The sequence below is a fragment of the Syngnathus leptorhynchus genome, chromosome 14, assembly GCF_054491065.1.
Source record: "Syngnathus leptorhynchus isolate UIUO chromosome 14, UIUO_Slep, whole genome shotgun sequence".
In the NCBI taxonomy this organism is placed as follows: domain Eukaryota; kingdom Metazoa; phylum Chordata; class Actinopteri; order Syngnathiformes; family Syngnathidae; genus Syngnathus; species Syngnathus leptorhynchus.
This window is the reverse complement of record NC_141208.1, coordinates 239,700-266,266: the sequence shown is the minus strand read 5'-3', so window position 1 is coordinate 266,266 and position 26,567 is coordinate 239,700. Positions and strand designations below refer to the sequence as shown.

At 45.9% G+C, this 26,567-nt stretch overlaps 1 protein-coding gene across 6 annotated transcripts in view; it reads left to right on the top strand.

The window, feature by feature from the left end:
- Nucleotides 1–565: 565 nt before the first annotated feature.
- ephb1 (EPH receptor B1) overlaps nucleotides 566–26,567 on the top strand; it is an 83,415-nt gene continuing 57,413 nt past the window's right edge. For 3 of the 6 annotated variants that reach the window (XM_085929610.1, XM_085929611.1, XM_085929614.1), the window contains exon 1: nucleotides 566–850. In XM_085929610.1, coding sequence (XP_085785736.1) covers nucleotides 790–850 — 61 coding nt within the window. In that variant the 5' untranslated portion in view covers nucleotides 566–789. The remainder of the gene's footprint in view (nucleotides 851–26,567) is intronic. The other 3 variants (XM_085929609.1, XM_085929612.1, XM_085929608.1) reach the window with 1 other exon arrangement.

Below are 26,567 nucleotides of genomic sequence, written 5' to 3'. Positions count from 1 at the left end.
GTTGATATACTTCGTTTCACTATCAAACACTGCCTCTCGGCATATTTCTTTCTTCCTATTACTCTGCAATTGAGCAGCCCTCTCGGAAATGCTGTTCCTGCGTAAAAGTTGATTTAGGGGTCGTTTCCCCATCACCGCGAGGGTCACCTGTTGAACTACTCCAGAAATAAATGCTAACCTTGCACAATATATGGAATATGCACAACCCGTTTCATTCCTGTAATGTGTTTAAAATCATTGATAGAGAGCTGATGAATATTAGTGGCGATCGGTGTATGTAGTAGAAAAGATTGTCCAGCTGGAGGTGCTACTTCCTTTCAGTTTACCGGCCGGCAACCGCTTCGAGTGGATCCCAAAAGTTTGGTGTTTTGACAGCACGGCGTGGGCGGGGCCTTTGTCCTGATTGGCCAGCGAGTTGCGGTCGCCGCTGCTGATTGGCTACAGAGGTCAAATTGCGCTCCGAGCAGGTCAGGTCTCCTTTCCCGAGTCTCCTGCATGTATGTCCGTCCCTCTCCCCACTCACTGTCCCTCGTCACTCGCATCCCGCTTCCCTGCACCACCTTTGCACACCTCCCACCCGCCAGCCCGCCCGCTTTTGTTTCCTACGCCTTGAAATGAGACGCCCGACACTGTGGCTGGCTGGCTGGCGATCTGCTGGAGTTGCCCGCTGGTGACAAGCGAAGGATTCCTTGAACACACACACGCGCATCCTGCGGGTGGGCGGGCCGGCCGGCCGGCCGTCGTGTTGACAATTTGGCTGGACAAGCTGTGGCGAGTCAACATTTTGCCATGAGAGTGGATTTGTTTGCGCTCTTCGGCGTGATGATCATCACTTGTTCAGCAATGGAAGGTAAGGTGGAAGAAAAAGAAAAGAGAACAAAACGCGCCTTGTTCGTCCAGATGTTTGCGGAGAAACTTCAATTTGACACTTTGGGAATGGTTTTGCGCTTGCTGCAGCACTTTGACAGCTGGGACGTCATGCACGTGGAAGAACAGCAAATGTTTGCAACTTTGCGCGAAATCCAACACACTTGATTCAAATGAGGGATCGTTGGCAGGTTTTCCCGCAAAGCTTGCTGACGGATTTGAATGGTGTTTGTGTACACCTAGAACAGGTTGGATGGGGGGGCGGGCGGTGAAAGCCGCCTTTTCGCACCAGTGTCTCTTCATGTCCTTAAATGCATTTGTGTTATGCTCATCTGCACCCACTGTGAATTATTTGTCGTAAGAAAGCCACCCGCTTTCATAGTGATTGCATTTTCTATGATAGTGCTGTTATTTTGACGTTTTCTCCTACTCCAGTATGCAAATGTATACGATTGGGGGCCTTTTTGCTTTCGTTTAATCCTGTGGCAAAATCTGGCAAATGTTCATTCATTGGTGTACAAGTGGATAGATAGCGCACCTGCCTCACATTTCAAAGGCTCAGGGTTAGAATCGTGTGTTGCATGTTTTCGTTCATAAAAGGCTCTGAATTGTGTGAATGTTAGTGTTTGTCTGCATGTGCCCTGTGACTGCACTGGGGTGTACCCACCGCCTCTTTCTATCGTAACATTCGGCAGTGCAGTCTGCCTGTTTTCTGTCTTTCTTTCTTTCTCTCTCTCTCTCTCTCTCTCTCTCTCTCTCTCTCTCACACACCTACACACTTATCTACGCAGGAAGCAGTAGTGATGCCATAAGAAGCTAACGTGTCCTCTCTCCAATATGTTTTTCATTTCCGCCCCGCCCGAGGACCCACAGGGACACTCCGCTGTGGTCAGACATCCACAAAACAGAACTCATAATGTAGCAGAACAAATAATGATCTTATCCCGATTGTATAATTCTTTCCACTGCGGCCTCTCTAAGTGCTCGCCAACTTTGCGGGTCGGTTTTGCGATTGAGATGAGCGCAAGGTTTGGGTGTTGCCGAGTTGAAAAGACGGCGGGTGATGTCGGGGAACAGATAAGTCTCTCGGGGTTACCTCGGTAACAAGGATAAAAGCAATTTCCTTGTTTGGGTCACTAATTGAAAGGAGCTTTTCCCACAGGCAGGTTCAAATCTGATCTGAACTCCAATCTGTTGCTCTTTTCCTCCTTTTTATTGATGCGTGTGCACGGCGTGAATGTGCGTGTTTCACTAGCACTCTGTTTAGAAGCTAATTCAATGTGGCAAAACACAATAGACAAGCTCAAATTTGAACACAAATGGTGGAGCAACTAATGCCTAGTCTTTCTCCTCTGCAAAGAACAACTCCTGTCACTGCAGGATACTGAGAAGCTGTGACAGGTCCTCATGATGGGATATTCTAATATATGTGCAATACTGCTCCCGAGTGGCCAGGGTGTGCAAACCAAAAGTTTCTCAATAACTCTGAGAAAAAAACATTGACTTTAAATCATTGTAATTCCCAACTGCAGTGCTGTTTTGTCACGCAAACCTCTTGGTGCATCTCCCTCATGTGCGTGTCCCCTGGGTCACCCCGTGAGTCCCTTAAGCCCCCCCGCTCATTCCGTGGTGTGTGGTTCTCGCTTTTAATTCTCCATTGCTTGTTTCTGTTTGCCCTTAAACCAATTGGGCTTAAATAAATGTGCTCATTCAACAGCCTGGAAGCAAAAGGGTTTGGGGGAGGGACCAAAGGTAGACTGGGCGTGACGAGGAAGGAAGGTCATGCGGTCTCAGATCGGCTCGACGCATGTTTGAGAAACGAGCAGAAATTGCACAATTATGCAATATTCTTCCACGCTTCTCTGACAATGACGCCTCCGCTAAGGTGCAGATTTAGGAGAACATGGGTAATGTGGCAAAAGCGCTTCCTCGGAATGTTGTGTTCTAAATAGAAGCAGTTTTATGGTGGTCTGCATTGATGTAGCTTAACTTTCCGTGACTGATTTCATGTTGGTTCTCTTCAGAATGCAAAAAATACTGCTCCGGCCAAGTAGTGGCATCATTTTACTCTTAGCGGCTTCGAGACGTGGTTGCTCAATAATCAATGCCAGTTTCAGTAATCGGTGTGAAATAACAATGTTTTGGTACAAAATAAATGATAATGAATAATAATAATAAAAAAAACCTTACATTTAAAGCACCCCCAGGTCACATAAATCCTGTAATGTTTAGTGAGTGGGCGAAAAAAATCAATGGCAGAAATTTCATAAGCTTTCCACTTGGCTTCTTCCCACAAGGTTTGGTGAAATGAGTTTTGTGTTTTTGGAGTTATCCTGTTAATTAGCGCCATTAAAAACAAGCAACCGGGTGTACGTATGAGTTTACAAAGTGTGTCAAAAATCAGCCCTGTCGCTCTTAACGAAAGAGCGGACTGGATATGTCCTTAGTTATAGAGTACAATGACGTTGGGCATCTGGCTTCACTCTTCTTCGGGCGCTATCACTCAAAAGCCTCACATTTATTTTGCCATCAGGCACGGCTGCTCGGACCACCTGATGTAGAATTCAATTTTCCTGCCGTTTTCTACCGCTGTGTGTGGAACGTGCGGCTGCCTTGTTGCTAGCGGGCCGAAGCCATTACGCTGAGCAGAGGAAGCTGACATGGCCTCATTCCATAATGGAACCTTATTTTTGGCCACACAGTGAAAAAAGCGTGGCTGCCTGCCTGCCTGCCTGCCTGCCTGCCTGCCTGCCTGCCTGCCTGCCGCGGCGTTAAAAACCTGATGCTCGTTGGTTGTGTAAAAGTAGCGCCTCTCACATGCGGGCGGGTGCTGAATCTTGAACTAATGGCGCGCATGCATTCATTCATTCATTTCATCACAATATCATTTTTCAAATTTTTTTTTTCTGCAGCATTGACGTGAACTGTAACTCCTCACTCACCCCTGCTTTCGACAGCACTCAAAAACACAACATGCATATGCACGCACGCACTCACTCACTCACTCACTCACACACACGCACACACACGCCGTACCCCTACGGCTGGCTCACTTTACCCCAGAGACATCCAAGCCCTCGGAAGGCCAGATGGTGGATGCTCGTTGGGGCCGCGTGTGCGTGCGTACACGCGTGCGTACTTTGAGCACTGTATGGACTCGAGTGCTCTCCGATCCAAGAAATACACTTTGGTTCTTTTCAATGGGCTTTTTCAAAACGTTCGATGAATACCGTACCGTAAGTCTCGATTGTGTGTCTAGTTGGTGAAGTTGAATACCGTTGAATTAGTCTACAAATAATAATAAGGATATAATAGATCTGTAGTATGTGCCTGAGTGCTTACATTTGGGTTCTTTTCCACTGAATTTAGTTTCTCAAAAGTAATATTGTCTGATTTCATGGAAGCAGACTGATTTATGTGAAATAAGACATTTGCAAACATCTGCTTCCTTTTACTTAGTTGTTTTTTAATCACAAAATAAAAATGAAAATAAAATACAAGATACAAATTATGGGCAAAAAAAAAAGTCATTGGGGAAACAACTTTTTTATAATACATTAACGCAAATAAAATTGCATCCAATTATCTGATAAATTGTTAAATAATCTATTGTAAAATTGTTCGATCAATCTAAAAAGTCCCCATAGCCTTTCCTTAATATTGATGTCAGGTAGCAGGGTTTTACATTTCAAAGCAGGTCTTTGCCAGCTTGTATGTCCGGCTGCAATCGGTTCCAGACTCCACTTCATTTTGTCTTCTCTACGTGGCACAGTGGAACAGTATGTTCTTGTTGTTTCCCAGTGTCTTCTACGCATTCCTCCATCCACAAAGATGCTATCAGATAACATTCATGTTGCAGGTGGCTTAGTGCGTATAGGCTTTTAAATCCCTATCGGTGCAATCTCTGGAACCAGTAAGACTCACTGCGTCGCCGACCGCCAAGACATATTGCCGCACAGGAGCAAGGGGCAATGTGTTGTGGTGGGGTGGGGTGGGGTGGGGGGTACAGCCTCAAACTGTGCGAGTCATCTGTTTCCTGGTAAACCCACGGGAGCGCAACACAAGCGCACGCGCGCGCACACACACAAAACCAACCCCAAAGACACACTTGTCAATTCAATTTGATGCATATACAACCAAGAGATGCACTTGCTGGAAAATGGCAGCTCTAAAAATTGATTGGATGCAATGACCCATCTTCTCAGATGGACACCAGCTCGGCGCCCCTTTCTCAGACAGCGGGAAAGCAAACGGGGCTTATCCGCTTTTCTTTCTAATTGTTCATGAAGCGAGGCTCGAGCCTAAGAACTATGGATGTACACCGATCTCACTAAGTTGCTTGTAATCAATCCGCAGTGCTACATTTCATTCCAGGAAGCGCATAATCTTCTATCTATTGACCATTTCACTCATTCCACAGTTGAGATATCCTTTCTGACCGGTTCCTCTCGGGATTTTTAATTGTTTTTCAAAAAGTGTGGGCAAGACCAGATTTCTCTCTTGCTATTTGTGAAGTAATGGTTTACTTCTCCCTAACTTAACTTGAACAGCCCAGAGGATGCTACACTCTATAGCGCAAAAAAAATGAAGAAGCAGCAGCAGCAGTAGCCGCAGCATCCTAATAGAGCCGAAATGATGGTCATAGGTGCAAACTGTTGCACTTCTGATTTAATCAGCGCCGCTTCCCCTGCAGTCTTTTCCTCATACACACGCACACATACACGACATATGTAGCATCGCCTCATATTCATTTGCACATCCCCTCCCCCTTGACTTATTTATATCCAATTCTGATTTATATTAAGTGGCCGTACTTGGGAGACTAGCCCCTGCAATGTAATTGGGCTCCATATACGTAGCACACACTTGCAGCAGCTGTGACTCTCCTTGAGACACGCACACACACAGATTGGCCTGATTTGAACAGAGGAAATGAGCAGAGACAGAGCTACGGGCCTGCAGCCCCAGGCCTGTGTCATTATTAATGAGTAAGTGCCTGCGCAGCTCCCAGGTTCAGGTCTTGTGGACATATTTCACCATTCACCTGGCCCTCTCCCTAACATAAATATAATCTCTTATTAAACGCAAGGGATCTCGGCAAAAGCGGGCGGGCCCGAGCCTAGATGAATTTTCCTCGTACGTGTGCAAATGCGTGGGACGTTTTGTGGAGCGAGTGGGAAAAACAAGCAAGTGTGTCAAATGGGACGCCAGTTTCCTTTTTTTGGTTTTCATTTATTTGAAGCTTCATAACAAGACCTCCGTCCACTTCTCTGGCCGGATAAGAGAAAGCTGCGTTTTGGAGGTATTTGACGATTTGAAGTAAGTAGCAGTAGTGTGACGGGTGGGATCTTGATTTCGACGATACCTTGAATGCGCAGAATACTATCGTTGCCGTGCGTGTCTATTCCTTGGGTGGGTTACTGATTGTTCAAGCCAAAAAACTGCTGATCATTAAGCAGGCATATGATATTTTGCTTCTTTGCAGTCTAAGGATGACGGATGACAGTTGCATTCTTTTGACTCGCTGCTTTTGCCGTGGCGCCCTCTCCTATTTGCCCTTCATCAAGGCAAGAAAGAGGACAAGGATTAGGACTCATTTGTGAGAGGACAAAGCCAGAGAAGGAGGCCAGGCTGGTATCTGCTTCCAATCTCTTCGGCGGGCGCTAATGAGGAGGCTGCTGGCTCTGGCTGCCATTGAGAGTGCATCTGCCTGCAACGCATCTGGGAGTTCATCATCTTGGACGGCTGCAGGCAGTGTGACACTGCCATTTGACTTTTTTTCAATTTTTTTCATTTACACTCATCTCATCAGCAGTGAATCATGTTGGGAGCAGTGTTTGCATGAGTGTGAAAAGTGTTATTAGGTCCACGAGAGAAATCTGAACGACGCTACGGCTCAATGTTCGAAAGTTTCCCGACCACTCTTTGTAAAGGCAACATTTCTATTCCAAGTAGTCTATTTGATCTCATTAGATTCTGTAGGTGTAAGTAATGAGGTGTCTTGAGAATGGTAACGTGCGTTCAAGTGAACAAATGTGCCAGACCATAATAATGGCTTTGCCTCTGCCTTGTAATCTACTAAACACGGTCATTACCAACACATCTGCCGTTATCCGTCAAGTCAAAGACGAGGTGCTTAGGGGCCGTTGAGCAAATTCTATCAAGCTCCATATGTGTCTTTTTCACATGTCCTCCCTCCCTGGCTCCCACCTCCTCATATTTAAAGCTTGTGACGTGAGCTTCACACTCTATTCGATACCCAGTCATCAGTTTGACAGGAAAGTTTGCGTGCAGTCGGCTCGTTTGTGAGACTTTGGGAGACGTAAAATCACAAAATGTCCTATTTTAGCGCGCGTAAGCATGGCCTTGGATTAACTGATATATCGTTGAAGCTGTCCAAGAAGCGGGCAGCAAATTCAATTCACGATCGATCACGTCGCATCGAAGGTTCTTGTGAGCAGATTGTGGAATACAACGCTCAAATTGCGCAAAAAGGCTTTTCACGCAAACTGTGGAGATGACTTGGGTTACTGGTTGTTTGCATTCAAGTCATGGACTTCTCTGGACACAAGCGTGAAGTCTGGTCATTGTGCAAACAGAAAAAAAGCCCAATTCTTCCCTCAATCTGTCTGTCTGTCTGTCTGTCTGTCTGTTTCCTCGGCTTCAAGATTGATAGTGACTCACTCGTGCGGGACACGGACACACCGTGGATCACAGCGGCGGGAGGGAGTGACAGATGCCATGAGCGCCTTGCTGTTTGCGTGCGTGACTGATGGATTGTTTGCTTTTTATGAACGCCGGGATCATTTTTCATCATTTCCGTGCTCGATCTTTGGGTTCTGGGGACCACTTAATAGACTGAGCAAATGGCGTGAGCCATACTGATGACGTAGAACCCATGGCGTCAATTCAAAAAGATTTCCATTTACTTTTATACGAGTACCATTTTGCCTCGTTCGTTTCCCAAATCGAGAAAATAAAGCTCTGAGTGTGCATTGTAGTAGAGTGCTTCAAAACGTTGTGTTTTTTTTCTCTTTTACGATAGCACGGCACCTTCCAAGCATATTTGCCCCCCTCTAGCTCTGCCACTGGTGTCTAGTTGGCAGCGTGTACAGGAAAAAATCCAGAGTTGCTCGTGTCCAACCTAATTCTCCAGCACCCATCAATGCAAGCCTGCTAACAATTATTTGCTCTTTGTATTATGCAGCGGACAGCAGATTTGGTCATTAGTATGGACCGCCGTTTGTGCTGCTAATTGCTTTGCCTTTCACATGGCGGTGACATCAGCACATTGCTAATCGACACTTAATTGCTAATAATCATGGAATGGATCGCTGCGAGTCCAATTAAAAGTGATTGCTACCGTTCAAAGATATTTTTCTCAGGCCGGGTCACTAATTCAAGACATCTTTGTCAAAAGAATCATTTCGATCGGGGCTTATGCTTTTGTGCAGTAACTTTGCTTGCCGATACTTGGGCGGAAGATAACGCCCAGGTTCGTGGAATGGAATCGGGTCTGTTCGGAGAAGATTGAGGAAATTGCTCGGAGCTAGAATGTGCTGGAATGTGTGAGGAATTGCCCGTGTGTATGTGTGCGCTGTCATGTCAAAAGGGGCTTTACAAGAAAAATTGAAATGCTCTCCACGCTCCTATAAACATACCTGGAAATAGTGTTGAAAGGCCCGGTTCCATGAAAATAAAGTCGAATGCTCCCGATGACAGGAAATATTCCAGCTCCATCCTTTTGGAAGTCGTAGGAGGGATTTATGGCCTTTTTTTTTGGAGCATTTTGTCTTTGTAGCGTATACAGTTTGTGTGGCCTGCCTGGCGCTCTGACCTGCTGTTCTGCGTACGTATCACCTTACAGGATGTACTAAATGTGTGAAGCGGATCCTCGTCTGTCGCTCAAACAAGCTCAGGCAATTTGTCAGATGAAACTGATCTTTTTTTTTTTTTCTCTCCTGTGGCTTTAGCAATGTGTTATGGTAGAGGAAATTGGGGAAAAAAAAAAAAAAAAAGATGTACACTTAGGGTTATGATAGCTTTTCTTATGATTGTGTTTTTTTTTAAAAAAAAGTTCAGTTAAGATTCAATTTTCATTCAAGATGACGTGTTCCCTGCGCCATTTCTGAATGCCGCCCAAAATGAGGTTGTTTAGGTTGATTTGAAATCATTGAGCCCTACTTTTTGCCCATAATCCACTCATCCAGCCCGTGACGCCATATTGAGTTCCATACGGGCTTCCGTGTTGACTCCATGCTGCTCTCTGTCAGTGGGGGGAACGGCAATTAGCGCTACATTTGCTCGCAAGCAGAGAGACCTGTCACCTCTGTTTCACAGCTCTGTCTTTGAAGACGTGCACTTCCGCGCATGCACTTGTGCGTGCGTGCGTGCATGTCTGTCAGCGTGCATCACGGGAGGAAAGAGCAGATCACGGCACCTGCTTCACGGCGGGGGGGCTTGGACCGCTTCACCGGTAAAAGGTGTTTGTTTGTTTGTGTGCGTGCGTGCCAGTTTAACAATGAGGCCGAGCTGCATGTAAATGCACGCGGTGACTTGTAATCAATGATACAGCAAGTCCCTTTAGGAATGCTAATGCATCTCAAATGTTAATGTATTTCAAGAACCCAAATTGTATCACTAGTCAATGCGCGCACCGTGCCGATGAAATGGGAATCTGCTTGATGAACGTTAAGGAAATGAAGTCCCGCACACCTTTAGAGAAGAATCATTTCAAAGTGTAAAGAAAAAAACATCACAATCATGCGCCCCTCTGGATGGTCTGATATTTAGTATTTTCTGCAAAACTTGCAATTGGCACCATCATTCTCGGATCTATCAATGATGTCATTGAGCGGATCTGCAAAATGACGGCAAAGAAACACAATCTGCTTCACGCCGAGACAGAAAGCTCGTCAATTTTTTGCCATATTAAATTCGGCCTTCACATACTGGACCATCCGATCGCGTTTGTGTCGTTTTCAAAAAAATCCCAAAGTATTTTATTCATGCCCCCGCCCCAAAAGCATTGGATAAATTCTAACAAATTGTCATAAAGATTTTCATCATAGAACTGCTCAATTGAGTGTGATAACATACAATGCACTTTATAATATACACTAAATGTGTCTCTGCGTGTCTGCATGACTAGCTCGCTGAAAGAAAGAAAGAAAGAAAGAAAGAAAGAAAGAAAGAGTCCCCAAGTGGCTCAGGCTTTATTAAAGAGAAGTTAATGAGTTCCCCTGTCTGCTTTGCCTCCCCCCCCCCCCCCCACACTTATTTTGAGCTCCACCGCTTCCCCATCTCTTCTCTCTAATATTCCACTCACCTCACACCCAGCTAAATACGCAAAAAAGTCCCCTTGGGAGATGAAACTATTTGGTTGCGTCACAATCTTTGTGGCCATCCTTCGTACGTTTTGGGTGGTCAAAAGAATTTGAATGTTCGGCTGGCTGCAAAAGATTTTTCATGCTAATTCAAGCACATCCATCCGACTGATGCTGATCACAGATGTTCTTCATAGTCCCCAGAATTCTTCGGCAGAAAAAAAACAAAGTATATTATCGATTTGTTTATCGTTGTGATACACGTCTTTTGTTTCACGTCGCTTCATTTTTGGCTAACGTGAGACTTCACAGTCTGTTATGTTTGATCAGGTCTAACGTTGACCTTCGCAAACCTGTGGTTCTGTTCTGCAAATGAATGAATTTGCATATTTCCTCTGTGTGTGTGTGTGTGTGTGTGTGTGTGTGTGTGTGTGCGTGCACTCAAATGTTGCAGAAGATGAGGAAAGCCAGAGGAAGAGGAAGGGAACAAACAGATGAGGATGTAAATTCAAGTGAACGTATGGGGTTTTGAAGCCCCCGTGCATTTGGTGTCATCAGAGTCTCATCCAGTCTTCATAAAAAAGTGCTTTGTGTCCTCTCACTCCCCGTTGATTGGAGCCATCTGGGCTTTTGAGCCAGTGGAAATAGTCGGAGCCATGACAATGTATTGCCGAAAAGCCATGGGAGGGATGGGTCTTGAAAAGGCTAGCTCGTTGTCTCAAATGTGCTGTGAGCGACGCCAGATGCTGTTTGTTGGACACGTCCGTGGCCGGAAGCCAAATCGACTGATTTACGCCAAGCTACAGCCGCTGGACCGTTAGGCAAGACCTATTATTATGGGGGGCACCGTATCAAAAAACAATCAATCACAAGCGCAGATTGGCACCCAACTAAACAAACGCAAAATGAAAGATTTATGGTGAGAGAAGCTGCTGTCGGTTGTAATTTGTCATCTTTGACGGGTGTTTCCCAACAACAAACGCGTCAATAATAGAAAGAACGCCATTTTAAAGTGTTGATACGGCTACGGCAGACGACACGGAGCGCACGTGACTTGTTTCGTACTCGTAATCAAGAATGAAGTCGTAACCGAGCGAGTCGCGACAGAATCTTCTGATGTTCTGCTAATGTTAGTCCCTCCTGGTGCTAGTATGAACGTTAAACGCCCGTTAGCATTAGCTTGTGAATAACATGGGAGAACAGTACTTGCACAATTCGCTTGGCTAGACGATGGCGCTATTTTTGGTCTTCTTTTGTGCTTTGTATCGGTTTTTGTTGACATCGGAACGCTTTTATTATGACGGTCGAGGTTTCGTTATGAATGTGACTGGCTAATCTTAAATGGAAAGGCATGGATGAATGAACCAGAAAGTAAGGTGTGGACTGTTCAAATCTGAAGAACAGGAGGTTTTTACAGCACTGCTGTTTCCAATTCCTCGTCCTCTATCGGCGATATCACTCACGGGAGAAATCGAGGCACCCGTCGCGCATTTCCACTTCAACGGGCCTCTGGACTTGCACTCGTGTTTGCCCTTGCACACTTTTAATGAGGAAAAAAGACAAGAGTTTGAGGTGAGAAAAATACCACGACACAGGCCCGAGGGTAAAGGACCATTAATGACGTTTACCGCCAACACGAGGAGGGCATCACAGAAGCCTTTCCTCCTCACCGAGTTAATGGCTTTTGGAACACTGGTGTGGCTCTTCCATGGATTGGATTGGATTGGATTGGATTGGATATTGCAGCTGCTTTCTGCAAGACATCCAATCGCTTTCGTGACACGATTGCTGTGTTTCTGTCCACTGTCACATTCAAGAAATTGAAAATACACGCACTATAGACTGGTGAATCCGAGTCCCATTTTTCATGTTGAGTTTTGCAAGTGAATCTTGGATTGGACAGATTGGACCAGCAAGTTTGAGTGAAAGGGAGTCAAATCCAGCTGGATTTCCACCGCCTCCAACAGCTATTTGTCATTTCAGAAATGCATCGCATCGCTGTGTGCGTGTGTGAGAGAGGGGGGGGGGGGGGGGGGCGTGGGTTACAGATTGGTCAGTCATTTAAATAGGATTAGAGCAACCTCCCCTGGATTGGTCACGGTAAATTCTAGCCTGTTCCAAAGCGTCGCGCTCACACGCATCCGACACCTACGTACATGGAAGTCGACATCCGCCGCCCACGTGCCTGATATTTGAAGAAATAAGCTCCAAATTTCCATGAGCTATGTTCCCCCGCCTCTAATCTGCCCCGTCCTATTGGTTGGGGAAGATGGATAAAGGGCAGGAAGAAAAGAGTCTTTTGCAATGGTGAATTCAGATGAGAAGTTCTTTGAATCAACTTAAATCCTCTTTTTGATGAGCAGATTAGACGCTATCCTCTTACTTTTCTTTTCACTTTTGAAATTGTCCATCAGGCGTTTGTTTTTGCCGAAAGGTATGACGTAAATCTCCCAATTGAACATGATGCGCACAGATCATTTCCATTGCACTTTTTTATCATTCCAAAGCATGCAGCTGCTGGTGTCAAATCTGTGCATAACAATTTCCTCCGCTGAAGGACGAACGGCGTCAGACCGCCTCGCATCCAAGGACTCGTCTGTCTGTCGGTCTGTCGGTCTGCGGGTTGACTGAGTTGCCGAGTGATCTACGGTGATTCGTTGTCGTGTGAAAACAGACGCCTCACTGAATACCAAATGTGTGTTGTCGTGTCACGAAAGCGTCGGCGTTCCAATGACTTTGTTTCCGCAACAAAGCAAAGTTAATTGGCTCAGTTGCAAAAATTCATTGCAAATGATTTGCCGTCGTCTTTCAATGGATTCTTAGTCATTCTCTCTGGCTTTTGGATTTGCGTGGGTTTGCCATTTTGCACGGAGCCACCGGCATTGGCTTTGGGCCACCATTTCAGGAAGTGGGGAGCTTTTGAGCTTCTGGAGGTGGAATCCTCACAGGTGGACACCCACAAGTGTTTCACCGGCTGGCCGGTAGCGAGGCCGCGGGGCTGAAAGGAGACATATGCTCGCTCATGATTAAAAGTGGAACGCTTTAGACAGGTGCGTGCGCTGGATGGAGCATTTGGCTGGCGTCAAGCCCAAACCTTTCATGTGACAATTTGGTCATTTTTCCCAATGTTTTATTTATTTTTTCCTCTCGTTTTGCTTTCTCACTAAGGTGCCTCGAAAGTCACTTGAAACATGTCCTTCGTTATTATGAATTATTATGACTTGTGTTGCTGCACTGTTTGTGTTCCGAATGAATGAAATGTGTCTGCCGCATAGATGCTTTTCATCAACGTTTCCAATTCTGCGTTAGCATGAAGCCATCTGCCAAACGGCCGCTTGTTGCAAAGTGACCGTCGTAACATCTGATGACATTCTAGACACTCCCGTCCGTCCGTCTCAAGAAACCTGAGCGTACAAGCCTAGACGCTCGAAAATTCCTGCTAGGACGTACGCCGTGTGGAAAAGATAGATCACCAATAGCCTTTTCCTGTGCCGCTTTTGTTGGGAGCTATCTTGCCTTTCCGTGTTATTCAAGCAGCACAATGAAGTACAAAGCTTTCTCTTCCCACTTTGTCCCTCCATCTTTCCTCTCTTGTGAGCCATTTCAAAAGAGGGAGGGGTGTCGGCAGAGCAGATCAGAGACGGTGGAAGTCGAATGTTCATTGGCCCTTGACCATTGCAGGAAATGTTGTCTATTGTGTACTGACTAGGGGGCCAAAGTAGCTGAAAAGCTTCAGCACAAAAGGCCAATGTCTTATCATCAGTGCGGCCCAACACTTTTTATTTTTACCCCGTGATACTTCCTCATCATCCACATTTGGAAAATGGCTCAGCATACGTGCTTGAAGGTCTAAGCCAGGGGAGGGGTGTCAAAGTCGCTTTTGCGGCGGGTCGCATTGGAGTTCTCCAAATAAATGTATGAATATTACGGTATATACAGTATAGGCTGCACAACAAACGGCTGTTTTCAAAGTGACGAGAATTTGCAATTCTAGCATTGACACCCGGTCCAGTATATCCAAGGACACGGCGGGCCCGCGGGCCACATTTTGAAGCCCTCTCCTAAGCCCTTGGCTTCTCTGACACCATTATATTGACTTAAGTGAGTGCTCTAAGTGGGCATGTGGACTCATCAATGCTTATTGTTAATCTAATTCTAAGCGGTCCGCCGATACCGGTCGGTGAAAAGCATTTAGTATCGATCCGTGCAGCAAAACACATATCGCCCCCGAAGTTGATATTTGATGGCTTTTTGTCGCGCTACGGTTCTGACGTCTACTCGGCTCGTCACGTTGCATCTCATCAATGGTTGAAATAACAGCAAACGAGTCGGTTGGATTTTTGATTAGAGGTGTGGATTGAAGTCATTAAGACTAAAGTTTCAAACCTTCACAAAGACATTTTCCTATCAATTTTTGTTGATCTTTTTCAATTGCCATCACTTTCTTTCTTTTCTTCATTTCCCAACAATAATTGCCAAGAAGCAATTGTGCTTTAATTGAGCCTATTTTTCCCCGAACACGCTCGTTACGACTGACCTTTTTCCTCTGTTAAATGTAACCTTGACCGCAGGGGTTGTGGGGGGGGGGGGGGGGGGGTGTCAAAGTTTGGGAAAGTAAAACTGGATCACGTATTGTGCACGGACGGGAAACGGCACAGAACGAGACCGTTCAATGATGTTTTTCTTTCTCTTGCATTGGGATTCATCACCTCATGCGAACATGCATGCGCACATGGGGGGGGGGCGCTCAGACACCTATCTCCCTCCTTTCGCCTCGAGGTCAGGTTAAGTGCCGCCGAGGTGCCTGTTGTCCCTCTCTCTTAGCAACAGTGGCTCTCACTAAACACTAATGCGGGGCTGGCCGCTGACAGTGTTCTGACAATGACTGACTATCCGGCCAGCCGAGTCCCCTCATCCCAGCGCCGGCCTATCGGAAAAACAGATCTGTGGCAAGAGCAAAGGGTAATCTAGCGGCGAGGCTCCGCCGCCGCCGACCGCCCCCGTGGCCACGTGTGTGACTGCGAATAGGCTGGGAGGAATTAACACAACCAGAAGTGTGTGTGTGTGCGTGGGTGTGCGTTTCAGCGAGCCTATGACGATAACAGGATGTAAGAAGGAGTCTGACAAAAGAATTGTATTTGATTTTTTTCAATCTATTATCTTCCGGGAAGAATGGCACAAGATAAAGGTTGCCCGAGATGTAAGGCAAATAGCGTCAGCCGGCGTAAAGACTGGCCGCACGCTTTCTGCTTGTGTTTGACGTATTTGCCGTGCTGTCAGTGTGGCACTTTTAGCGACCCCTACGCAAATGTCTGCTTTGTGACACACAAGAAACGCATACAAAAGAATCCGGCAGCCTGCTTGTTATTTCAAAACAAGTCACCCGCTCCGCGTCTGTGTATAGTTTCAACAATAGACTCAAGGCGGAGAAGGTCAAGTCGGTTTGGTGACCCCCAGAGGAGAGAGTATTTCAGGTCATCTTCCTACCACAGTGCCACCTGTCAGCTCTTCTGGCTGAACGCCAGTTCAAACATCACGCCTTAAAAATGCCTACTGTTAATATGCAAAAATATCCTGTGAGTATTATTACTTTTGTAGTCAGGCAGGGAATGGTTTCTCCAGATTGTTCTTTGTTAGACTCCAGTAAGCGCAAGTGTCCAAATCGCAAAAGCCGATTATGAAGCCGTTGTCTCGCCTGAGATGCTCTCGATTTTCATATTTGAAGCCAGGCATCAGTAGCGAGTGATTTGTTTGTTTGTTTGAGCATTTGTTTCCCCCCATCCCTGCTGTGTGTGCAAAAACAATCCACATTTTTCTTGTCTTTGTGGAGATAAATGAGAAGCTTAAAGGCGTGCTGCTACTGGATCATCACAGTCAATTAGCTCGGCGAGGCTTCTCCCGGAGACTTTGTCGAACGCACCCTCTGTCATCGACCCGTATGCGTGCGTGTGGCTCATCTTTTCTTGGTGCAAGTATTATTGCCAATAAATGTTTGAGGTGTTTGTGTGCACACCTGCCAAAACAGCTTTTCTACAGCCGGCTGGCCGCGTGCCACTCGACTTGATGTTTTGCTGTCTCGCCGTGGGGCGTGCGCTTCTTTATTTCCTCACTGTCACGTCACACTGACTGATGGCTAATATGCTAAATTGGGCTGGTGGCGCTGTTAGGACTAGGGACGGCGTGGCCTGTAATAAGGCTCAAAGCGCTTTGTCCAACTTGTGAATCTACAGAGTGTCGCTCGCTCACACATGCAACGGATGGAAGTGCAATCGTGTCACTTGTTGCTGGCGTGCTAGAGGTCAAATACAGTAAGTGGGCTGGCTGGCTGGCTGGCTGTCAAGCCACATGTGACACGAGGCCTACATTAGAAATAAGCAATATTGGTTTGGAATTCGGCCAATGATGTGTGCTTTTACCATTGTGTTGCTCAGTATCGGCTTTTTTTCTTCCAGAGATTGACTCATTGTTTGTATATTCGCCTGCTATTGCATATTTGATGTTTTGAAGCCATTCACAGAGAAACGCTTTCAAAGCAGACTTTTGCCCGCCATTTTGAAGCAGTTTGTTTCAGAAAAACCCAGCAAAAAAAACTTTGGTTCTTGTAGTTACACCCGGCCATGAAATATTTCAAATGAATGTCAGGCTTGTATCAAGAGAGGCGACGGGCAACTTATACAAAACAACCAATTATGGGCGATTTTCTTTTTTCTGTTGTTTTTTTTTTGTGGATGATTCATTCGACCAAAGTTTTTAGTTGGATCGGTCCTACAAAGGTTCTTTTGGACTGAATTCTGTGGAGGTGAAAAGAGCTGTGATGTGACTCACGCATGGCTCCCTTATCTCCTTCACGCGTACCTGCATCTGGATCATTAGAAGGAGCAAGCTGTCATATCACGAGACACCCGGCGGGCTAACTACGCCGCAGGGGATCGGAAAATGGCCGCAGTCGTGTCTGAGAGTCATTCCGAGCGCCATCCGCTTTAATAACGCCACGACGGAAGATAACAAACCTGTCACGAAACAAGAGAGTCTGTGTTTGCTCGGGGCGCACTTTACTGAATTCGTTTGGTGGAAACTCTCGCAACTGTCACGGTGCAGTATGGCTTGAGTTCATGTCTTTTTTAAATACACGTTCTCTTCAAAATATCTATTCTTGTTCATTATTTACATTTAACAAAGTCTTTCTGAATCATTTCCTAGAAACGACAACATTTGTCTTTTATTTTTGATTCGCTGTCCTGTGTTTTAAAGCAAACGGCCCCCCTCGGCATGTCTTTGACTGCTTTTAATCAAGTCGGGGTATGAAAATGAAAATCAAGTGGGACGACAAGCTAAAGACCGATTCCTCCAAGGCAGTGTTTTTCAGATCGAAGCTCAAATTAGAATGTAATTCCCCCTGTGACCCTAGTTTAGGAAAACAAAAGAATATTGCTTCAACACGAACAAGAAGCAGACTGTTCAACTAGAACAACAGACTTTGGGAATCGATGTTTCCTCGCTATCTTTGAGCGAACCAATAAAAAAATCACCAAGTTCCCAAATCTGAAAAGTCCCATTGAAGGTATATGAGGGATTAAAAGTCAAAAGCCTCCCATCGAAAGGGATTATGAAAGGAATGTTGTGCTACACCCCAGAATAAACAGGACACCAAATGCAAAGTCATAAGAGAAAGAATTTAGAAGATGAGGTCACAGATAAGACTTCATTCTTAAAATGCCCCTGAAATTCCTCAGCCAGGTGAATTTGCGCAGCCACACCATTTCCTGCCTTTCTTTGCCACGACTGTTTCGTCGGACTCATTGTCTGGATTTTTCTCTTCTGGCGCTCTAGTTTTTGTTTTTGTTTTTTGCCATTGTTCAATATTTACAATAGTTGTGGAAAATGTATATTTTCACACACAGAAACACACATTGGCCTGTCTTCTACTTTGGTGTTAGTCATTAGTTTTCACGAATGGCATTCTGCTGTACTTGTTTATTCAATGATAGAAAGCATTGGTCCTTTCCAAAGGTGAATTTCATCCTCCCTGCTGCCATTTCATCTGCAACAAGAAGTGGTGTTCTGCCCAAACACCTGCACACCACTCGGCTCTCTGCCAGAGCTATTTACAAGCCTGTAAATGTGCACATTGGCCCTGGACAGAACAGACACCTCCTCGTACTTCCTTTCTAAAAGAGAGAAATGATTCAACAGCCAGCCCGGAGCAGCTTTTACGGATGCTGTCTGGTGTTTACGCGTGCGGAAGAAAGCGTCAGTGCCATTTAAAAGCAAATCGCTAGCACATGCCTAACGAGGTGAGGCGAGGCGTCTGCGACATTGTTCAGCGGGCCACTTTGTTTGCAGAAAGGACGCCTCGCATCCCCTTCGACAAACTACCCGGAGTGGCGGGTGAAAGCCGTGGAGGTTTTCCACTTTTTTACTTTCACATGCTGGGGGAATTTTAACAGGGAGGCAGCGTGACCTGGTCTTTGTTCACAAGCTGGCCTGTTGGCTGGCGTAAAAGGCACAGGTTTGGACAGTCCGGGCTGGGAAGCTGACGGTGATGTTTGTGCACTCCCACTCGTGTCACAGGACCGCTGTGAGTGACATTTTGGGCCAAAAGCTTTAGCCACCAGCCTACCCGAATGGCAACTCCTGTAAGGTCAGCTGTAAAGTGCATCTGCTTTTGTGCTTGTGTGGGTGTGCGGCACAAGATGAGAACACCACCATCCCTGTGGCAAAGCCGACTGCATGTGTGTGAGTGTGTCCAATGACATTTCAGCATCCCAGAAGAGTTCAGCATTGCATCAGGCAATGTCCTTGCATTCCAAGAGGCTCATGGAACCACACTGTGACACAAGCAAATTGTGGGCAGGTCAGTGGTTGAAATTTGACAAGAACATCAGATGAAGGTACATCAAATGCCAAGTCCTCAGTGGAGCTGAATGAATCAGTCTTTGTGTGCAATTCCCTGGAAAACACATGAAGAGAGAGGGCTTTCAGCGTTTTCTATTGCAGAGCGGCACCCCCGCCCCCCTTTCCCCATTTATTTTTCCCTCGTTTCAATCCTGCTCTTCATAGAACAACAACCCCGTGTCAAAAGATCCAAGTCTGAGGACTCATTTTCATCCACGATACATACTCCAGTAAAGCCCTGAAGGGAAAACAAAGCCTAGCTGGCAAAATATAGACTGCTTCTCCGAGCATGTTAGCAGTTGCCGCGAGACGGTCGATTTAGCTTTTAATGACGAGTACAGAACGGCAGACGGAGAAAGGCCGCTGGTATTTTTAGCACGGGTGGAGAAAAGGGTGACGACGATAAGAGATGAGTGTCTGCGGTAGTCCCGACCGACCGTGTCTTGTCCCATCTCCTGGGATGTGTTCCCTTCTTTTGTGAAAGCAGCGAAGCAATGCGTCTGCACACAGCAAAGCTGCACTAACGAGATCCCAGAAGAACATCTCGCTTGTGGTTACAGGGAGCAGGATTACAGCATGTCTTCGCTCTAGAACGCCATCCCAGCGCAGCGGTGAAGAGAATGTGGCAGGGGAAGAGCAAACTTGGGCATCAATTACCTGGATGGCTCTCACTGCAATGGTCAAGGGACATCACGGCTAAATTGAATAACACTCATAACGGTCTCCAAATGGCTGAGGCCTCTCAGCGCAGAAACTCATTTCGCCACACCTCCACATGACTGTTAAACTGTCTTCAGAGCCAAAGCCCGGTTCTCCTGGGCCAGAGCCATAATTTGACTTTGATTGAAATTCAGCTCCGTTGGGTTCAAGGAGGGTGAAGGTTGTGGGTTTTTTTTTTATACAAGCACCGATAAGATAAAGGGAGGGCACTTTCAAGGCTCTCCTCTGATTTTCTCTGTCAGCCAGCCAGCCAGCCAGCCAGGCAGCCAGGCAGCCAGGCAGGCAGGCAGTTGGCAATTTTATGGCACATCCAGACATAATGGCAATGGCTGTATCTTACTGATCTCGATGCCTACAAAACTACTTCTGAATGCACCGTTGCAACATTTGGGCCTTGCTTTTTTCTTTCTATAGTTCTTATCCAAACTAGGGTCCCGGTTGAGCTGGAAGTATCCGGAATATCTGGAGAACCCCCCCAAAGAAGAACTCAACGAGAGTTGAGATTCAAACCCTGAATCCGAACTCTGAAGAGTAGAGTCTTGCCTCAGCTGTAGAATTGTACCAGGGATGAAGGGGAAAGTCACATTCATTTTCATTGATATTGTTCCATTGCTAAGACCGCAGCCAGTTGTAGCTCAGTCACCCACCGCAGATGGAGAGCAGCGGGGTGTGGTGCGCGTGCAAAGAGGCGAGCGGCTGCTACCTGCGAGCGGCTGCTACCTGCGAGCGGCTGCTGCCTTCCAGGACTTGCTTTCATACTTTGACGCACCTCTTATGTTTCCGTGTCTGCGTTTAAGTGAGACCTTTTTCTGTTTCTTCTTGCACTCACGAATATTGCAAGTGGCTCGGATGAACAGAATGTGCGCATTGAGGTACGAGAAAAGGAGTTGAGGGTGGTGTGTGTGTGTGTGTGTGGGGGGGGGCTTAGACAGTACGCTTGCTTTCATCATAAAGCGTCTCTCTCTCTCTCTCTCTCTCTCTCTCTCTCTCTCTCTCTCTCTCTCTCTCTCTCTCTCTCTCTCTCTCTCTCTCTCTCTCTCCCCGGTGATTTCTTACATGATGACAATCCTGTAAATCTCCCTTATCACAATGAGGTCGCCGCTATTGTCCTGTGCGTTCTGTCTGCGTACCGTAGATAAACAACCAACGAAAACTCGTTTGCATGGTGTTTTCAGAGGTATGGTCGTCGTGGCCGCTACAAATGCCTTGTCGTTTGTTTTATTGAACAAAGTATGCATTGTTTTGTGGCTCCTAATAGCACACCGCTACCTGACCCATTTTTGCAGTCACTTATCTGGTTCATCAGTTTTTAGTCAGTCGCCGAACATTACCTGATCCATTTTTTGCCTAGTTATGTGGTTCAACAGTTTTCAAAGTTGTATTTCATCAGCGTGCACGAATGTGTGTCGGTCGACTCAGACGGCCGTTAAATGAACGCCGAAGTGGAGTTTTCGGAGTCGGAACGGGTCGTCGACTTGACAGTTCATTTTCCTTACACAAAACTTTTTCCTCAAATGTAACCGTGCACTTAGTGGCTCTGAGAAATCTATTAACGGCGAACCACACTGTCCTAATTAAAGCGGAGACTGCAGGGGAGTATTATTGAGTGACATTTTCCGCAGTCAGCAGTATTTGCTGCTTCCCTTTAAAAGCAATGAGGATTTCATTCACCCCAGATGGCCTATTAGCTAAAGTTGAGACTTGTAAATGTCAACGTCACACAATCTGTAGTGCCACTTGGACAAGGCTCTTCGTCCATGTCAGTCAGGCCAAAAATGGAGCAGATTTCAGCTGCTACAAGTTTCCAAAATGTCAAAGCTGGACTTGATTGACTTCCATTCTGGAGTTATTTTCCTTTGGGGAAAAGTTACATCCCAGCACCACTTCAATCATGGTCCTTGGAGCATCGTGTTCCAAGTCATTCTTGGCACAGACATTCTGTAAAGTAGTGGTAATCGGGTCCCTATGTTACACGTCAATACGTGCGCTCGCAGGCATCGACGAGGGAATTCGTTTGGTGGCGTCGTCCAAGTGATCACATTTCGATCTGCGGGTCGTTGTTTTTTTACGCACGGGAGAGCCGTTGTGATGGGACTCAAGTGACGAGGTGGGCGTGGTTGTCTGACTGGGAACGCAGCCAATCTGGTCCCCCATAACTAAAAGCCTTTTTGTGAGGTGAGCGCCCTATTACGAGTTGTAATTGCCTCATTTTGGAGAAGCAAATTGCCGGCTTTCTTGAAAACAGACGGACAGTAATGACAATCGTGACGGTTGGAGGAAGCCAGCGACGACAGATTATTATTTTTTTTGCCGAGCAGAGCCGACTCGCCTCACTGGGAGGTTTAATATTGGATTCATTAGCCCTCGCTGCCTTTTTCTTGATAACCTTTGGTGTTGGACTGAAATAGGTTGAATTATTTTTATACGAATTCAGATTAGACGTGTCGATTTCACCAGATGCTAAGTTTAGGACCACCGATTCATTTCTGGCATCATAATGAGGACTGGAAAAAGAAACGAATGAAAGTTTAGCACAAAGAACTGAAAATAAACGCATACCAGTTTACGGCCCATCCATTGAACACAACTAAAAATGGAAACGTTGCCTTATCATCAGCCGTGCCAGTAATCAAACATAGCATTATTATTAGCATTGGACTGAAAATATACGAACTTGCCATTTCTTAAACCCCTGCATTCCAACCAACACTGCCAGCTAGAGGACACAGAAAATACAACAAGTGCTTCATGAAGCAAATTTGAAGCTTCATTTTCCCATCCCTATTCATATTATTACTCTTCCGACTCAAAATAATGTTTGATGTTGAACATTTTCACTTATTAGCACTGGCGCGCAGTGCAAGGCACAGGTGCTCCGTTTTAGAAAATGTTTGAACACTCGCAAGCTGCGTACGTATGTATATGTTCCGTTCCATAGCGAGGGGGTAGGTAAATAAACAATGTGTGATTCCAATAAGGTTCAGAATTTGCAAACATGAAACAGAAGCTGATCATATTTCTCCTTTTGGATTTGTTTTGGGGGGCTCTGTTCTTTTTCAATGATTGTTTTGCCAGCATCGATGGCATGACAAAAATGTTCAGCTTGCCATTGACAACAATTAGATGTTCAAATAACAAAACTGAATGAAAGCTTGAAGACCAAAAAGATGAAACTGAAGGGCTCTGATCAATGGAAATGGAGGAAATGTCAGTTGAAAATAGGGAAAGAGAAAGGAGCATTGGGTGTATGAAGGTAAAAGGGGTGGGTGGGTGGTTGGGTTGGTGGCTGTTCAAGATATGATGAATTAAAGATGACGCTCTACAGCAGCCCGCTTTCTAAAGATCACTCTTTGTGCTAATGTAATGTTAATGAATGCAAATGATGTCTTACTGCACGGACGGACGGACGGACGGACGAACTGATGAGACGAGGTTGTGCTTGTGTCCTCTCTTGGTGATGATGTAGCTATGGCTGCCTGAGCGCTGGGAAATTAGCCTGGTGGCCATGTAACACAAATGTCATAGGAATGAATGAATCAACAGCTGTCTTGAGTCATGCCGGTCGGTGCAACACGTGACCATCAGCAGTGTCTTCGCCCTTCTTCTTTTGTGCCTTTCGACGAGTCTGCAGATGCGATGAGTGGTCAAGGTCACAAGGACACAAGGTCAATTGTATATTTAAAAAAGATGTCCCAAATGTGGGACGGCTATTTTTTACCTTACATTACTTACTTACTACGTTGTTTTTTTACGTTACCTGATTTTGTTTTTTTCATTTTTTAGCATAAATGCTAAATGAAGTGGATTTCTGAAGCACTTTATAAAGGCCTTGCCTGGAATGAATAGACAGAAATCCATCCACACGGCCTTGTTTGTTTTCAAAAATAAATGAAAAACCCAGCATCGACATGACTCCAAATAATAAAATAAATAGAATGACGATGGGTGAAGCTCAATAGAAACGTGACATCCTAAAGTGTGTTGATTGCTTGTTTCAATACAGCATTGATTGGTCCGTGACAATGCATCATATTTTGCTCACGTAGTAAATGTTGCATCCAAACTCAATGACGGTACTCACAAGTAGAGAATAGCGTGGCAAGGTTTAATCATGGATGGTGGAATGTCACCTTGCCGTGATGAAATGATTTGCTCATTTCATCAGACTCTGCCGATCTTGCATGTTCTATTCATTTTCAGAACATCTGCCGGCCATCTCTTGGCACCTCCTCGCGTCTCGCTTTCTTTCTTTCTTTCTTTCTTTCTTTCTTTCTTTCTTTCTTTCTTTCTTTCTTTCTTTCTTTCTTTCTTTCTTTCTTTCTTTCTTTCTTTCTTTCTTTCTTTCTTTCTTTCTTTCTTTCTTTCTGCCCTTCTCTTCTTGTCACCCCCGGCTTTTCTTCCCGTTAAAAGTGTTCTCTTTGACGCCGCCACCAGAGCCAGTGGGGCCAAAGCAGTTCGGATCGGCGGCGCGTGCGGCTGCTGCCATCACCCGTCGTCTCGGAGGACGGCGGATTACTCTGCGCTCAATTTTCAAATCAGCCACATTGTCAACCTCTCCTTCAGGGAGACGTGAATGAAACTTATTTCTCTGATGTGTTTCTCTTGCCTGTCCTGAATCTTCTATTTCAAGCCTTCAAGACGAGCGCCACAGCCTCGACTGAAATACGACTGCTTTTCCAGGGGTTGTCTTTCCTGTCCGAAAACTCAACTGTCAACTGCACTCCTCAACCAGGGCGGCTCGGTGGCTGGCTAGCACGTCCGCTGTGCAGTTGTAAGATTGAATGGGAAGTGACGGATTGGATTCTTCTTTCATAGAGGAAGAAAGAAACCTGAGAATATTTCATGTTAAGAGGGTCAAATTGTCACGATTTAGACAATTGTCCGTCTCGAGGCACAACTATTGGTCAAATCATTTCTTTTGATCTATGTAAGGCACCTATGAACAATTTCTTTCGTAAATGCTGGCTCTTTTTCTTTCTGCCTACGATCCCCCTGAGTGGTAGGCTGATTAGTTTTGGGAGACGCAGCAGCAGCAGCAGCAGCAGCTTTCAGTCATGCATGTTTGCCACTTTGTTTTCATCCTGGCATTAAGATGCCAGGCTCAGCACGCTGAGCCACCATGGGGCTTCATCACTGTTAAGTGCTCATTTCAGCCCCGCTGAATTCTCCTCATGCTTTTCTCTCTCTCTCTCTCGCGCTTCCCATCTTGACTCAACATCTAAGAAAGAATACATGCCTTCTGCAAGATCTTATTTGGGTTTGTCGCGCCGATCGCAAAGGCTCGCCGCGTTCAGCAGCTGGACATGATTGTCTCATTGAATTGCAAAGCGGGTCGGCCAGCGTCCTTAAGTGCGATGGGAGGCCGTGTTAAAGGGTGGATGAATGGAAAAGATGTGTTCTGGGATGAGAAGAGAAATCTGTGGAGAATTGTCCGCCTTATTGACTGAAGAGGCTTCAGAGAGGCGCTTCAGCACATGTTCTATCGACCGGCAGTCACGCAATCGTACATCCAGGCCGCAAAGACTCCAATTACACAGACCTGTTAGCAGCCTCATTTGCAAAGCAGAAAGACAAAGTATGCCAAACGCTCGGCGCAACCATCTCCTTCCTACTGCTGCGCTGGTTTCAGGCCCAAGCGTTTGAGATGTGTAATCATGTGATGCATCACGCGACCGCTCGCTGACGTGTAATTGCGCAAAGAGAAGGCTGCCTTATCTATCGATCGCTACCGCAGGGTCCCCATCAATGTTTAATGCAGTCTCCCCCCTCACAGAATCAGCCCACCATTTGCTATCGATCCATAGCGATTCCCTAATGACAAATATCTGTGCCGTCCAGGGTTAGGTACATTGGGGTCTGGGTTCAGTCTTGATCATGCTGATTTTGACAAGCAAGAACCGCATCCGTCACATGATTGGCAGTAACTAATATTGCGCAACGTCTCCTGCAGCCTCGTAAGTGCTCAAATCCATCAAAAGGTGACTAGCTTGACACCTACAAGCTATTGTTTTCCAATAGATTTATGATCCATGCTTGTGAAGTCAGCCTTAAGCTTTCTTTATTAATACTTTTCACCCAGTATGAGCTTTTTTTTTCACCGGGCGGTTTAATGTGGCTTGCCGTCAAAGCTGACACCGCAGAATGCGGGATATTCTGCTGCTAATCTTGAGGGGCCTCACATTTGTTGGCTCTCACTCATTTTGGGAAGGACTTGCGCGAGAACGCGAGAGACCGATTCGGCTTCCTGGGCTCAGGCCGTACATTTGACCGCATGCATTTTAGTAAAGGATCAATTATCGATGAACCGTTTGACTGAATCAGCCAGCCCTCGATGGTTTCGTCCAATTGCTTTTCGTTTCCAAACTATCGAGAGAATTCTTTCGGAGTATTTGATGACTTTTATTGGAATGCCCATCCCTACTGTGAACAAACGGATCACGATGAAACACTTCATAGAATTGGATTGTGCCAACAACAACAACAAAAATCACGAATGATATGACCTATGAATGTTTTTTTTAAAAATAAGCCTGACTGTGAAATGCACTCATAATTAAGCTCTCCTGCTAACAGGGGACATTGGCCAAACCCTAAAGGCCAGCTGACAGGAGTAAGAGCCCTGCCTGCTTGATAATAACCACTTAGCAGACCCCATTTCCTCTCTTTCTGGTGTCAAAGGGAGACATTCGGTCACAAGACACTCTCATGATTATTTGACCCCTTGGTCTGCACCTTTACCACCATCCGGAGCTTCTATCC